Source organism: Sorghum bicolor, chromosome 1 (genome assembly GCF_000003195.3).
Source record: "Sorghum bicolor cultivar BTx623 chromosome 1, Sorghum_bicolor_NCBIv3, whole genome shotgun sequence".
NCBI lineage: Eukaryota > Viridiplantae > Streptophyta > Magnoliopsida > Poales > Poaceae > Sorghum > Sorghum bicolor.
Window position 1 is genome coordinate 13,404,132 of NC_012870.2, and position 15,328 is coordinate 13,419,459.

Consider the following 15,328-nt stretch of genomic DNA (forward strand, 5'->3'; position numbering starts at 1 on the left):
CAGGCCGTAAGGATGATGAACAAATAATTAAGATGACTAGATGAACAACGTAGTGGGCCTTTGGATTAATGAGTACCGGGTGTTGGGTACAAAGGCCGGAGTGACCCAACTGAGAAGGAAAAGGGTTTTCATTGACGCAGCCGTTTCAAAAACATAACGAATATAATGGTGCACCCTCCCCCTTATAAAAACAAATCCTAAGCTGAACAATCCTTTTTTATAAAAAGTAGTAAACGCAGGGTATTCGAGAATTGGCTTGGAAGTCTACTACGGTACAAAAGAACTAAGAAGGCAAGAAATAGAAAAGAGCATAGCATCCAAACAATTGCATTTCAAGCACAACAAAGCATATAGATTCGAATTTCTTTTGCATTAAGTGACAGCATTCTACAAGGTTGGCCAAGCTAAAGACCGCATACCTTCATGTGTGTACTGTAAAATCATATAATTGTAAAGGAAAAACATCTTTTCCTGCAATGGACAGTATAGCAAAATCCTTATTCCTCTTCTCGATACTTCTCTTTACTGTAGACAATATATACCCTTTTCAGCTTTCCGTATGTATAACTTGAACCAAAAGTTCTCAAAAAATCTATACCCATATTCAAAGTGAGGGGAAAACCCAGCTTCAGTATGGAAAAGACCCCGTCATCTTGATATGATCAAGAGTGCTTCTCAAGCCGTAACGCTCAACGGCTCGCATGCCTGCTCGAAACCCATCTCCATAAGCCACAGAAGAATCTGTTTCAATTTGGTGCTTGAAGAACTCGCCAAGTCTTTTTTCAAATTCCGTCTTTGCACCCTTTTTCGATGAAGAAGATGTTGAAGACGATGATGACGATGCATCTGAGGTGGTTGCCATGGTACCAGAACCTGATGTGATTTCTGACTCAAGCCAAAGATGAGCTAGAACCTGACAGATGCCTTCTTCAACCTCTGGACTCAGGGTTCGGTATCCTACCCAAAAAAAAAGGTGTTAAGATAGTAAATACTGCCGTTCTTCAAACACATTCAATGATATCGAAGAATGAAGAGGATGCTGCAAACAACACAACCAGAATACCTTTAAGTCGGAGGTAAGCATGCATCATCTCATGAGCCAAAATCGAGCCAGTTAACAGCCTGCATGCAATTAAATAAATGAAAATTAAAACGTGCATGCATTCTGATGGATTGGTAGTAGAATCAACGTTCGTCAAAGGGAAACCACACCAATTGTAATTACTTTGTTAAATAATGAGAAAAAAATCACCTTGGCAGCCCGTACAGTATAAGAATTGCAGTCACTTCACACCGTCGAACGAGTTTGTATGGTCCTGTGATCATATCTATGATTCTGTTGCCTGGTCCAATTATTGGCCTTTTTAATATCTGGAAAATATCATTATTTTATTTATGTTTAATCACAAGTGACCTTGAAGCTCACAAATTCAGTAGACCAATTAAGCAAAACAAGGAAATGTTTTAAGATCACATACAGTTCTGACAATCTGCTCCTCAGATAGGCAGAGGCCTCTGGTTTCAGGAAGGTGGTGCACCTAATCAACGAGAGTACATTAGATATATGTTATATATACCGCACAATAAAGGATAGAATGTCACTTACAGATTTCTCTGCTTCCATGGCTTCATTTAAAGCTTGTCGCTCTACCAAAAGCAAGGGAACTTGTTGTTCTACTTTCATGTTCATACCCTCATAAAATTCTTGAATATCAATGTATAGTGGCTGGCATTCATTGGTCTCCATAATAGCAGTATGCAGACACTCCAAGCAGAGTCTCCGGCCATCATCTAATGTTATGTATTGACTGTCCTTTGGCTATGGTTGACAAGAAAACAATAAAAGAAGGAAATGTCATTGGAATAGCCAAAGTCAGGAAGATGTGCACATAGGTGGCACAAGATAATATAATTCATCAAATTCACAGGTAAATTTCTGAAAAGAGGCAAATGCAGCTGTTGGAGTATTTGAAATAGCATTTGGGATCAGCATTTAATTTTTTATATATCCATCAATATATATATAATTGTACATAAACATAACACTAACCTCCATTCGTTCACAACTGCAGCACCTAGGTGTACCATCGTTTTCATGGGAAGGACAATACTTCTGCATCCAGAAAGGATGGGCCCGGTATTCAATGAGGCCACTTTTATTTGTGGGAATCTGGTTACCAAAATTCCATCAGCAATAAGAATAATCCAATGGATAATCATGATTATTTACTACTAAATTTTCAAGCTCATTGATCAAATCAAAGTAAAGAGTGCTTACAAAGCTACTGCAAACATCACATTTAGGATGGAAACACTCCTTGTAGCAAGGCCTGTGGTACGCATGGTTTTCATGAACAGCAAACTTACAAAAAGAAAGACCGATGTTAATTATCTTGCGAAGTTGAAGAATGTTAGGTCAGGAACGTTCTATTGTATACCTCATACTCTGATATTGGTCTATCGCAAGCATAACACCTAAAGCACTCGGGGTGCCAGACAGAGTCCATACAACTGAGAAACCGACCACGACCAATTGGACTTTTGCATCCAGCACAAACCCTACAGAAGGCAGTGGTGCAACCAGATACACAAAAATTACAGACCAGAAAAAGCTAAATCAGAGAAAGAGAGAAAAATCAGATAATAAGGTTCTCCATCACACTAGAACAAGGCTCAGACAAATTGATCCATATTGCATATCCAGTCAAGATAATCCTTTAGTATTAGATGTAGACAATTCTGAGCCATATTATCCTTCTGTATCTAGCCTTCTATGAATACTGGCTCATTATGTAATATATATCTCGCTCGGGTAGCCTTTGGAATATCTGAGTTTGCAGTTGTGTCATGTTTCCAGAACAAATGGTGCTTCTAAAAACTCAAACCGTAGCCCTACCCTAGAATCCAAAGTCAGAGTTGTTTTTTCATTGCCATATGTGAGAAACCAACAAGCTAATGCGAGGGATCCAAGTCTAACACATCTGATGCCTAATGTTCCAGGGACCTCCAAGCAGAGTGTGTTTATGCTTATTAGTATTTTTAAAAGGTAAATAACAAAGAAATTTGTGCTGATTAGATTGTAGGATATGCAAGGTGGCAGAAGCAACTAGCGAAGCATCCATAATGTACTGTACCATTACGAGAAATACCTCAAGCCACTTGAGGGGAAAATATTTGAGGGCAAGCTACTTGCTGGAGCACTTTCTGGGTGAACATCTTCAATTGGAATGTCCTGACGAGGAGGTCCATCATTCATACTTTCTTGCAGAGCCCGTGCAAGCTGTTCATCTTCATCTAGGTCATGACCAGTATCTGGTACATTATTATGACACAAAGCATTACAATTCATGGTTCTGACCAACAGTACTCATTTGTTAAACAAGAACTGCTATTTGCAATTCTTTGGTAAGTACTCAAGAATCAAATTTAATATTACAGGAATACCCTGTCTAATAAAGTTGTGTTATTTTTTTGAACGACAAAGTTGTGTTATTTTTGGTCCCTAACTTGAGAAATGAGAGCTCAATATTTTATCCCTGAACTTGCATATGTGGTCAAGGCATGCACAAGCAATATTTGGGTTGCTTATTTGACTTTGCAGTCATAATGTGAAATTAATGAACAATTATCTGAATGAATATTCGAAAATGAGGTCCATCATTCATACTTTCTTGCAGAGCCCGTGCAAGCTGTTCATCTTCATCTAAATGATGCCCGGTATCTGGTTCATAATTAAAATAAAAACATGACAGCATTAGAATTCATATTTCTGACTATCCGTGCTTATATGAATATGCTTTTCCTCAAACACCTTATAAAAACCAGCTGTCTGGTATTTCTGGTAATTACTAGAGAAGAAACTTAATACCTATAGGAAAAAACTGTCCAAAAATGAGCTGTGTTGTTTTTAGTCCTGAACATAAGGATTACATATGTAGTACCTGAACTTGTATATTAATCCGTAATTAGAGATGACATGCTATTTCAGGTTGCTAATTTTTTCCTCAAATGTTCAGGTTGATAATTTGACTTTGCAGCCAGCATGTGAAATTAGTGAAGAGCTAGCCTTTTGAATTTAAATGGAACTATGATGTCTTTTAAAGTGTTTTACTAGTTTTGAATTAGTATTGCTTCACAGAGGATATCATCAAGCATTACCATTATTAGAGCAAAGTGCTTCGGCATCACTGGTTGCTAAGTTACAGCAGGTTTCAGAACTGTTCCCTCTAACTTATAACAGTTTAGCAAATCTGAAAGTTTAGTCTCAAGTTAAAAGACGCAACTAAACCACAAAAGTTTAGGAATTAGATATGCAATCTATTTGTCCCTAAATTGAGATAGCCAAAACATGCAAATATGTGGCAGAGCACTACAAACCAATGGTCTTTCCCTTCCTTTGATCTTCCTCTGATAAGGATAAGGCAATAGCATGATCCATGTCTTCATCCTCATTTCCATGTGCACCCTACAGTAAATTTTAATTATATACCAAAAAATAAGCAGGGAATAATTAAGTATGCAAAAAGCACATCCAGTTCTATTGCTTTCCTCTCAGGAATGAGGAACATGAAACATGTTGTGAGTCCTGATATATACATTAAAAATATCGTGGGTCCTCATTAGTCAAGCACAGATTGGTAAGCTGTTCACTACTTATATTTTTCCAGGCAGGCATACCAACAATATACTTTAATCAACACTATTTATTAGAAATAGGGAAGGACCCATTTCAAATTGAGTAAACAAATACGGCAACTGCACTGAGCAACTGATAGTATATAATATTGGGGAACACATTTTGATGCATTATGATTCTCTTCTTCATTTTTTATAGTAGGTTTTACTTAAACTAACTAATTTGCATCAGTAAAGATAAAGATTAAGAGGATAAGGTGCAACTGAGCAGTACATATGATTTAGTGTGCTGAGTTGAATAGCCTTCATGGGAGTTCCCGTTGTAGTGTCCTCTTGAAACTCTATTTACTGGACCTTTAAATATTTTACTCAACCAACCCATGTTTACAGTTTGGAGAGGGACAATATCCTTCTTCCTGCACTGCAAAACAAGATGCATTTAGAATCATATTTGTAGAAAATGTGTGAATATGAGCCCTTCACATTTAAACAAGGCAATTGAGGGCCTCTATATCACACTCTAGTATTTCTTATGTAGCAGTTGACCCTTAAATGTTAGTGCTACTGCTACATCCAATAGAAATCCCTCTCCACTATTAGTCCCTACCCTGTACCAAACACACATGAACACCTTCACTACCAGCTCTTTGCTTGCCTCTCCCCTAGATCCCCTGTGGCCTTGAAACTGGAATCAATACGAAAGAAATCTAAAAACATTCACTGCTTGGAAATATAAGCACATCCAGCAAAACAGGCATTGAGCTTTGCTGAAGGTATGATGCGGGGCACCAGTGACACATGCTAAGCAAAAGATGAAGGTAAAAGAATCTTCAAGCACATTACCAAGCTAGAAATTCCATGTGGCCCCCAAAAATTTCATCGACGGATGTATAGCAGTTCTGTCTTCCTTACTACTTTTGCAATGCATGTTTCCGTATTCCAATAGCAAGCACAGACCTCAGAGGTGAAGGTGAAGGCTCATGAATTTTCAATAGTCAAGCACATTCATAGGTTATAAATTAAGCCATACACCTTAAAAATTATGATTCCACAAATGTATAGCAATTATATCTCCATATTAGTTGTGTAATGTGGATTCCCACAGTAAGCATTGATGCAGACTGCTGGAGATACCACAATGTTTCTAGCATTAAGCACTCCTAAAATTTTGTCGGTACTTAAAACAATTTACAGAGTGCTATTTGCTTTGAAAGTGAATATTATCAGGCCACTGTCGGTACTGCACTCTACAATACTTTAAATGGTGGAATAAAAAAAAATACGCTTGTGTGCCACCACATTGATGAAATATTGATGATTCTGTATGCATGCCATTCAGAATGCAAAATGCACACAAGTAACCCCAAAGAACAACCTCTATAGACCAATGGAAAGACAACTGAAGATTTCAAGGACAAACTATCAGAAAGACTCGTAGTTGCATTTGAACAAGAGTAAGATAGGCAAGTGGCTTGTTATGTAAGCTACAATGAAGAGACCAGCAATTGATCACCTACATGGATATGTATGCCGCTTATCTTCCCATGAGCTCATACAAGTTATTTATGGTCTGGATCCTCAAACCAAAAGTATCCAAATTCAACAAAATGGCTTAACATGTCTCTTCGATTACAAGACATGAAATTGTCCTTTTGAGAACCTCACAAACAAAAACTATATATGCAGCCCTGCATATACGAAAAAAAATTCAAGCCCTGTGGAAATCACTGGCTACCAAACAGTAGAGAGAATCAGGGCAAGCTGTCACGGTATGATGAATCCAAAGTTCGGTAGCCAGTACTAAAAGAAGCAGCAGAGAGAAGTGCGCCATCATAGGAGAAAGAGACTACAGAATAAATTAAAACAGATCACGTCATTATCTTATCCTTACCTCGGGAAGCCTGGAAACGATAGGGAGGACCTTGAATTCAGAGAAAAGCAGATAAAATTTCCATGAAGCGAATCAAGAGTTCAAGACAACCCAACTCTGACGCCTAGTTCCTTGATCCCAGCACCGGAGGGTACAGAATTTTGACTGGAAGAACAGCAGGGACCGCGTGGAGGTCACTGGGGAGTAGGCACAAACCCCACCTTATGTCCCCAATCAGGAAATCACCACACTTCCAGCTCCTGCACCAGAACAGAAAGAAACCATTATGGCAGCCCCAGTCCCCACAAAGCATCGAAGTACAGAGCCCACAGTTCAGCAACCACAAAAAGACATCAGCTACCAAACTAACTTGAGTACCGGTGAAGCTAGTAAAGTAACACAGAAACAAGCCAAGAAGGCCACTGTAATTCAAGTAAAATAAGAAGAGCAGAAGACTGACCAATTCAGAGCCTACGAATTCAGCAAAGATCGCCCTGCTTCTTGCTCTCGGAATCTTGGTTTTCCCTCTTGAAAGATCCGACGGATAGTCTTGGTTTCCTTGCAGCAGAAAGGCCGGCCGGCCGGCCGCAGATAGACGAAACGGGGAGGCGACAGAAAAGAAGCTCGACGAAACGGGGAGAAATGATGGAAGAAAAGAAGCGACGAAAGCGTGACATGGACGGGAAGGGGAGGTGCAGGTGCAGCAAAGGAATAGAGTAGGGAGAATTTGAAAAAAAAAACACACACACAACGAGTTGAGGTTGACATCTCTGTTCAATCCCACTGTCACTCGCCAACCGCCCGCCCGCGTCGCTGTCGCGGCGACGTCGACACCCACCCCTACGCGCGGCCCCGGAGGGAGGGGGAGGGGGAGGGGGAGGGGGAGGGGGGAGGAGGTGTCCCACGTGGGGCTGAGGCTGGCGAGGAGGCGCGGCGACGTCTGGCGCACGCATTCCGTCGAGCGCCCTGCCTGCGCGCGCAGGAAATTCCCTGGCAGTTGGGCTCGGACCTTGGAGCGGGCGGTTGAGGGGTGGGAGCTGGAGAGAGAGGAGTGGGGTGCGAGGTCGCTACCAGAGTCAATGGCAGTGCTGGCCAGGCTGTTTTTACACCAAAGTCCTTTATGTTTATGGTTTTGTAAATCCAATGTGATCAGTATATTGCTTAGGCCTTGTTTAGATTTTTTTTTGGATTTTGATACTGTAGTATTTTCTTTAGTAATTATTATCTAATCGTAGACTAACTAAGTTTAAAAGATTCATGTCGTAAATTACAGGCAAACTATATAATTAGTTATTTTTTATTTATATTTAATGCTTCATGCATATACCACAAGATGAGAAATCTTAAAAAGTTTTTTGATTTTGGGGTGAACTAACTGGGCCCTATTTATTTATTGCACTGATAAACTTGAATTACACAAAGTCCCAAAAGATTGCACTCAGTAGATATTCCAGTGCACACAATTGCATACAACCAGGATAGACCCGGGGCCCGACGACCGCTGCGACCCTGAATCTAACAAGCGTGGGGAAGTAGTGAAGGACATTGCACGTCTACACCACAACTGCGTCTCATGTCTATATAACTTTTATTAGTAGGCTTTACTAAATCAATCACTCGATTTGCTACTTCTTAAGTCTCACAGAGTGATAGGCATATGGTAGAAACTTATAGACTTGTTTGTTTTCCAGCTGACAACATTTTTTTAAAAAATGCTTTGTTTATATAAGGTTGATATTCCAACATATTTGCTTCATCTTGTTAAGACTAAGGAAACCTTAGCACAAACTTTTGAGTTATTGACGTGTTCATGATGTAATTCACATGAGTGGTCAATATATTTATGTAAACTTAATTATTCACCATTGTTATATTCGCCTAGGCTCTAGAAAATTTCTAGGTCCGTCACTGCATGGAACACTTTGTGCCTAACTAATACAAAGGACATCAAGACCTAGAGGTAATATTGGATGCTTCTAGGAAATATGATTCTCAAACATGTACAGACTCATTAAGTTTACTTCATATATCCATTAATACAATGTATATTCTAAGGTGCTATGACTATTTTGTTTCGAGGAAATTTGGTCTTAATTGACCTTTCGAGTTACTTTTTTGGTCTTTTCTTAATTTGGGTATTTAGAAATTTAGAGTAAAAATTAGCATAGAGAATGCATCTCACTACAAACTCTGCCACACATCATCTGTTAGGGTGTTATGGTGCTTACACCAAACACTAACACATCACCATTTGTTAAGCCATTGTTTTGTTTTATTGGTTGGTTGTTCAAACTTGATACAATCCTATGGCCTATTGTCTCACGTGAATTTGCTTAGGAATTATTAGATAAAGAATTTTACTTGAAATCCCATAGTTTCTTCTACAAGACCAAATATTTTTGTAGAGAACTGATAAATAGACACATTTGTTTGTATATAACTTTGTCTAAAAATGGTTTTGGTTTTATAACAGTTTGTATGGTTGATCTATACTCTGTCTAACTCAACTAGTTATTTCTATCTTTATTCCCTTCTGCAGATTCATATCTTTGTATAATTGAAGATTTTATTAACATATTCAAGAACAAATATTAAGTTGATACAAAGTCTTCGGAGGAAAACTTGATCTGTGCACGTCCCATAAATTGCTCAAGTAAAACTAGTTTGCCAAGAGATCATGGCCTGCACTTCTCTAAAAAAGTATCATCTTCTAGTGATACTCAGTGCTTGATAAACCCCAAGCTCACTGGGCTGAAGTTAGTGTAGATTAAAGTGGGCCATGGCCCTCCTAACCTAGAAATTTTATTAAAAAAACACTGGATTCCACCACTTAAGTGCTGATGAATGGATAATCTAGCCCTCTCTATTGGTAACTCAAGTTTGATTGGCCCCCTCTCAGTTTTGCTTTAAGCTTCCGTGAGTTATTTTTTGCTTTAAGATCCTAAATGACTCACGGAAGCTTGCAAAATATATGCCGGTGCAAAACTGCAGATAGAGTAAGCAAAACATTTAAAACGAAAATAGAACAGTTGTTTCTTCTAACTCGCATTCACGGGATGTAAACATGCATTGACAGTCACCCAAAATAACATGCATTGACACTCACCCAAAATAGTTGAGTATTGTCCCTTGGTACAAAAATAAAGTAATTTAGCAATTAATCTAATGATACTTATTATATGCACTATATATATATATATATTTGGTCAAAGTTAAAACTGTTTAACTTCTTACAAAGTAAGAATGACACTTTTTGCGTGATGGAGAGAGTATATGAGTATGTGTATAGAATGGAGTTCAAACTATTTGTACTAGGAAAAGATTGTTGTTAATTCAGTACCAGTTTTGAGTCCAATTTGGTCACAGTGACAATGCAACAGCACAATAGGTCTCGAGGTGTTTAGTGCAAAAGAAAAAGGTTGACGGTTGACGCACCGGTACGCCAAAAGAGACATGAGGTGCACTATAATTCGGAGCGAGTAAACGTGTTGCTCTCAATTAATTTATTAGGTCAGTCACTATTGCTTAGTGTTTACGGCCTCTTCTTCTTTTGTTTGGCGTAGTTGCACTAGAAAAAAAAACATAAATAAAAGGATAAGAAAGAAGAAAGAATGACATGTTTTCACTAAGAATGTCATGTTCTGTGATACTACAGTAATCACCATTCCTCGCTAAAACATTCCATCGTAGCAAGCCATGTTAATTTACAGAATACAGTAACCGCCAGTTAAAACCCCTCATTCTGTGCCTTACACCATCCTGTTCGTTCACAACAAATCAGCAGACAGTACTTTCAGCCATGACTTATAACTGCTGTCATTAGTCAGCATCACCGTCACTGCGTACTCTGAGACAAAGATGGGCTTTCACAGGCTTGTGGTCGGAGCTCCGAACACAGTCGAGGGACTCATATGAGCTCAAGACTGCATCCAAGCCTGAAGAATGGCCAACCTTGAACAATATCCTGTCTGTCCAAGAAGGCACCCTTATCTGCACAAGTGAAGATCACAAATTTACAAACACAAAACGTCAGGTTTGAGAAGCTTCCATAGGTTCATATTCATATCTGCAAGTGATGTTCGTTCAGTCAAGATACCTTAGAGCTTGTGTCGTAGATGCTACTCCCGACATCATATTTGTACGTTGGCTTAAACGACAGGGTCCCTTCGCAGTACCCGTTGAACACTTCGCCCTTTTCAGCTTCTTGCAGAAGCTGGTCTTTGCCTCTTAGCTTCTGATGAAAGAACAAAATAATTAGAAAAACATGAGACACTGATTACAGTACAAAAATAGTGACCTGATGTCAACAAGCACTTACACTCTGACGGTTCTCCTCAATCATCTTCCGTGCAGGCATCGAGCTTATTCCTTCGAGTCTATAATTGAGATCGCCGAGCCACACTGTTATGTCGGCAGATTGGGCGTATGGTGTGCCATACTTGGAGAAGAGCGACTGTGAAATATGCTGGAATTCTGAGTTCCTCTTCTCCACCTTGTGTTCATGTGCTGCACTTCAGTTACATACATCTTGTTACTTCGAAATGGCACTTGGTTAAAGTTAACGGCTATATCAACGCTACAAGTGACACTGATAGATGAAAGTATAAACCGATGATTGAAAATTAACCTGCAAGATGACAGGACACAAAAACCATCCGGATCCCACTGAAGTTGATGTACATGGCCACTGCTCCTTTCTTTCTCCCAATGATACCACCGCAACCTCCAACCGCATGTTTGTCCACCTTCATCTCTATCCAAAATGAAGAAATGAACAGATTAATTTGACTGACGAAGAAAGATGCAGTTGGAACTATAAGCAATCAAGAAAATTTGGGATAATAAATAAACAGATATAAAAGGATAAACAAGGTTCACAGTCACCTCTGATGTACTTCTCCGAACTCCTTGAACCGAAAAGAAGCATCTGAAGAGACTGCATGCTCTTCTGACCCAATAGCCTGAAATTTCAAGGGCATCAAACTTTTTCAGAATATTGTGAAAAGCTCTGAGATGTTCAATGGAGAAGACGAGAGTAGAGATGTAGTCCTTACACGTGCGTCTCGGCCAACGCCTCCTGCAGAACTTGTGAAACATCTGATTTTGGGGCTTCCTGCAGCCCAACAACTAGCAAATCGAACTTTCTGTTGGAGCTCACCAATTTCGTTACATCTTCCACAGACATCTTCACCAACAGAACACATATCAAGTCAATGTAAACTGCATTAAAAAAAGTCATTGTAAATGGCTTAATTATCATCGAAGGGAAATGGATGGAGTCACAAATATATGTACCTTGCTATTCATGTTCCATGTGACGATGCAAATGCAGAGCACAGAGTTGGTGGTGAATTCACAGACTTTCTGAACTGGAATTGTCTTTATTCCTTCATGAGTTCCATCCTCATCAATCGAAACCATGCCATTATTGAGTAGCTTGCTTCCCCTGCGTTGTTTATGCGTGTATCAATGATGAAATGCAAAAGAATCATACCAATTGAAAAGAAAAGGTTACAAAGTTTAGAGATGAGATACCATTTTGGAAGAGTAAAGCTGCTGCAGTTGCCCATGCCGACTCACTGAAACTGAACCCTTGTTTCTGATCATCTAACATGGAGAAGATAACAAAGGAGCCCTTTTTATACAACTGCATTCTGAAAGGTCAAGGGTTCCAGCAACAAGGAGAACCAATCTGATTTGGATATGGATACTATTGGCCTCCAATTTTCTTTCAGCGTTCATTTGTATCTTCCATGTGCTCTAAAAAAAAAATTTCAACGCGTTACGAAACAGCGACAAGTGGAACACCCAAGAACCAACCATTTGGGCCAGCTGGATTTGATAGTTAGGTACGGAGTACTGCATATCTTTGATGTGACAATGACTGAGATCTCATTTGTCTTCCCATCAGTTCCCATCTTTAGAAGGCGGCTACAGCAGTCCATGTATTATGGGGAATGTGAAAGAGACTGCATAGAGGAATAGGACCGCGAACTTGCTCTATCTGTAGTTTGGCACGTTTAATTTAGTGATGAAGTGATGACAGGGCAATGCAACATTTCCTGAGCAAGTAGCCTTCCTTTGCTGGAGTTGTAATGGAGAAGTTCCACTCAGGAACATGCTGGACCTTCCTGAAGTTTCGCACATCCACAAAATTCAACAACTAGGTGATGACCTTTGTAAATCGTATGTACTCTTAACAGTTAAATAATGAACTGCAACACTGTAAGTGACATCTTCTCTACACTTAACATTTTGATACCGGTGCAGCGCGCTGTTAGGTCACTAACCTGTGCCAGATGGACGGAATTGCAATCTGCATCATCTTTTCAATACAGAATCTCCACCAATTCGTAGAATTCAATCATTCAAGAAGCCCAATATACCTTGAGAAGATCCTTCCAAATCCCAATGCCAACGAAATCGTATTGTGGTGTGGCAACGGGGGAGTGCCAGGATGGCATCAGGCCACATGGCAATTGGCAAACCGCAGGGCCGGCTGGCCGGCTCCAACCTCCGGAAAATCTGCCACATGCTGCATGTGCATGCGTAGCTCAAAGTCTGAAACGGTTCACCCCGTTGAATTTGCAAACAAAAAAAGAAGAAGCGAGCAGTAGACTCACCGGGGCGGGGAACTCCTCCTTTCACCGAATTTTTTACTAGAAAAAAGTCAAGTTTTTATAACGATTTACAAATGATTAAGTTAAATTAGATGCAAAATTAGTGCATAAAAGATGCACCAGTAGATCTATACTCAAGGTATCCTTAAGGTTGTGAGGATATGTATTTTTGCAATTTATGAAAAACTAGCAAATATACTCGTGCGTTGCAACGGGAGAAAAAAGTATCATAAAAAAATACTTTATATTTATTTTTCTTGACATATATTGGGCTGTTATTTATGATCTCGTAAAGAACATGGTTCTTTTCTTGGCATAGCTTTTAGAGTTCTTTTTCATCTTGATTTTTTTCTTTTATCTGGAATCTTTTCTCTCCCGTTGTTTCCTGCTTTGCAAGTTTTTGTTGCTTAACATTTTTAATTGACTCGTTGTATTGCACTTATTATTGTCGATTTGGATTCCATCTGCAATTGCTTGGTACCCAAAGAGGAAATATAATACGGACCCATGATGTCCTGTTATATTAGAGAGAGATTTTGTCTTGTGGTTTACAGATTGGACTCTTCTCGTTTTTGCTGTCTTCTAAGTCATGTTGCTTTTATGTTAATACTCTATATTTCGGTGGAGATTTTGGAAGGCAGGAGCGACAAGGACTCTGGTTGTTAGAGTGCGATTCCATCATGGTTTCGATTTTGTTGGATTTTTTTCCTTCTTTCTTCCCTCTACTGTTCGAACATGGCTCGGACATGGTGACGGAAGAAATGTATTGGCAAACTGAAATTTTAGCTCTTTATAGATACTAGTAAATGTGCCCGTGCGTTGCTACGGTGAACGCCAAATTATTCATTTAATATTTATATTTTTCAACATTTTATATAACAATTAAAATTGTAATAGCTTGTTTTACACTTATCTAGATGATTTATATCTCCAATGATCGTGTGTTCTGATATGTCTTGGACACATGTTGTAGCTCGAGAGAATACATGTCATAAGGCCAGTCTCAATGGATGTTTCATTAGAGTTTCACGCACATTAAATATTGTAATATGCACTATATTAATAAAGAGAGATGATAAAAGTTTCATGTAAGTAGAGAGAGTTTCATTCCAATAAAACTCTTCTGTACTGTTTTTAAAAAAATAGATATATAGAAAACTGGGTCATGAAACCCCCATTGAAGATGGCCCTAGCTCCAAGTTATTTATGAGACATGAAGAACCATAAGGCATTGTAGGAAGAAAAAACAAAGGTAATTAGAAAATATTATTTTTAATTTAATATTAAACAAAGATAGCACAACGCCTTGATATGATTTTAGTTGGTTTATAAAAAAATTATGCAGTTAATAAAATAGGTCTTAGAACTTTAATTTTGTTTAAGCCAAAAAATAGCCAATTTCATGCAATGAAATATAAATAATTATAATTAGGTTTTATAGGTGGGACCTTGCTCGTGTCTTAGCATCTCCCCTCACATCCATGCTCGTCCACACATTGGCCTTGCTCATGTTATCGTTGTCTTCCTGTGCCGCATTGTTGTGGCATTGTTGCCGTGTCTCGCCCACAATGCCCTCTCCTCTAAAGATGGCAGCAGACTCCGATCTCCGGTTCTCCGTGGAGAATTCTCTTATTAGAGAACGGAGATGAGATCAATTTACTCTAAATGGGGATTTAATAAGTAAAAAAATAGTTTCCGTCGGGTCTAGTGCGTACGGGGATGGGATTTGTTCTCCTGTCCTCGATCCCCATAAACCTGGTCGGCTAAGAATACACTGTTTCGCAAGTATAAGATCCACATCAATTCGGCCCATCTAAAGGCCCATCTGTGGCTTCAGTATATATAGAAACCTGTAACCTAATTCCTCAGTTCTCGAATCCCCCAGCCCCAGCCACTCTCGCAACCACCGGAGTCCTAGGCGCAGATGTCGGCCGCTGCCTGGGCGCGATTCACGCCGTCACGCGTCCTCATCCGAAGCTTCTCCGCCCTCCCTTGCTTGCAGCATACCGGAACCCCCCACAGCCAAGCATCGCTAGTCACCAGTGACCACCGTGGCACTACTGCTGCCTGATTACCTCGATGTGAAGAAAGATAGAAATTGCCGTGTTGCTTGACTTCGTCTCCTTTTTCTCAGCCTGCCAGTGGACAACAGAGGCGCATCTTGCCTTTTTTTTTTGCATCTATTGTCTCATCCTAACACAAG

General features: G+C 39.5%; 2 protein-coding genes across 7 annotated transcripts; both read right to left on the reverse strand.

Moving 5' to 3' along the window:
- LOC8062251 (protein DA1-related 1) lies at window positions 352-7,252 on the reverse strand. 4 transcript variants are annotated; one of them, XM_021450911.1, is made up of 15 exons: window positions 6,966-7,252; window positions 6,527-6,765; window positions 6,153-6,323; window positions 4,910-5,056; window positions 4,378-4,465; window positions 3,668-3,721; window positions 3,150-3,312; window positions 2,439-2,559; window positions 2,279-2,362; window positions 2,051-2,170; window positions 1,607-1,819; window positions 1,479-1,538; window positions 1,253-1,371; window positions 1,064-1,122; window positions 352-957 (listed from the first exon to the last, which is right to left on the reverse strand). In XM_021450911.1, exons 4-15 carry the CDS (start codon window positions 5,015-5,017, stop codon window positions 629-631), a joined length of 1,518 nt encoding a protein of 505 aa, XP_021306586.1. In that variant the 5' UTR covers window positions 5,018-5,056; window positions 6,153-6,323; window positions 6,527-6,765; window positions 6,966-7,252; the 3' UTR covers window positions 352-628. The 4 variants fall into 4 exon arrangements, with proteins under 4 accessions (XP_021306586.1, XP_021306587.1, XP_021306585.1 ...); XM_021450912.1 differs by lacking the exon at window positions 6,153-6,323 and having other exon boundaries at window positions 4,910-5,051; XM_021450910.1 differs by lacking the exon at window positions 6,153-6,323 and having other exon boundaries at window positions 6,966-7,251.
- Window positions 10,101-12,215, reverse strand: LOC8062479 (type IV inositol polyphosphate 5-phosphatase 11). 3 transcript variants are annotated; one of them, XM_002466742.2, is made up of 8 exons: window positions 12,041-12,215; window positions 11,801-11,951; window positions 11,560-11,690; window positions 11,390-11,466; window positions 11,133-11,258; window positions 10,824-11,011; window positions 10,602-10,739; window positions 10,101-10,495 (listed from the first exon to the last, which is right to left on the reverse strand). In XM_002466742.2, exons 1-8 carry the CDS (start codon window positions 12,073-12,075, stop codon window positions 10,325-10,327), a joined length of 1,017 nt encoding a protein of 338 aa, XP_002466787.1. In that variant the 5' UTR covers window positions 12,076-12,215; the 3' UTR covers window positions 10,101-10,324. The 3 variants fall into 3 exon arrangements, with proteins under 3 accessions (XP_002466787.1, XP_021315592.1, XP_021315596.1); XM_021459917.1 differs by having other exon boundaries at window positions 10,602-10,736; window positions 12,041-12,210; XM_021459921.1 differs by lacking the exon at window positions 12,041-12,215 and having other exon boundaries at window positions 11,560-11,725; window positions 11,801-11,936.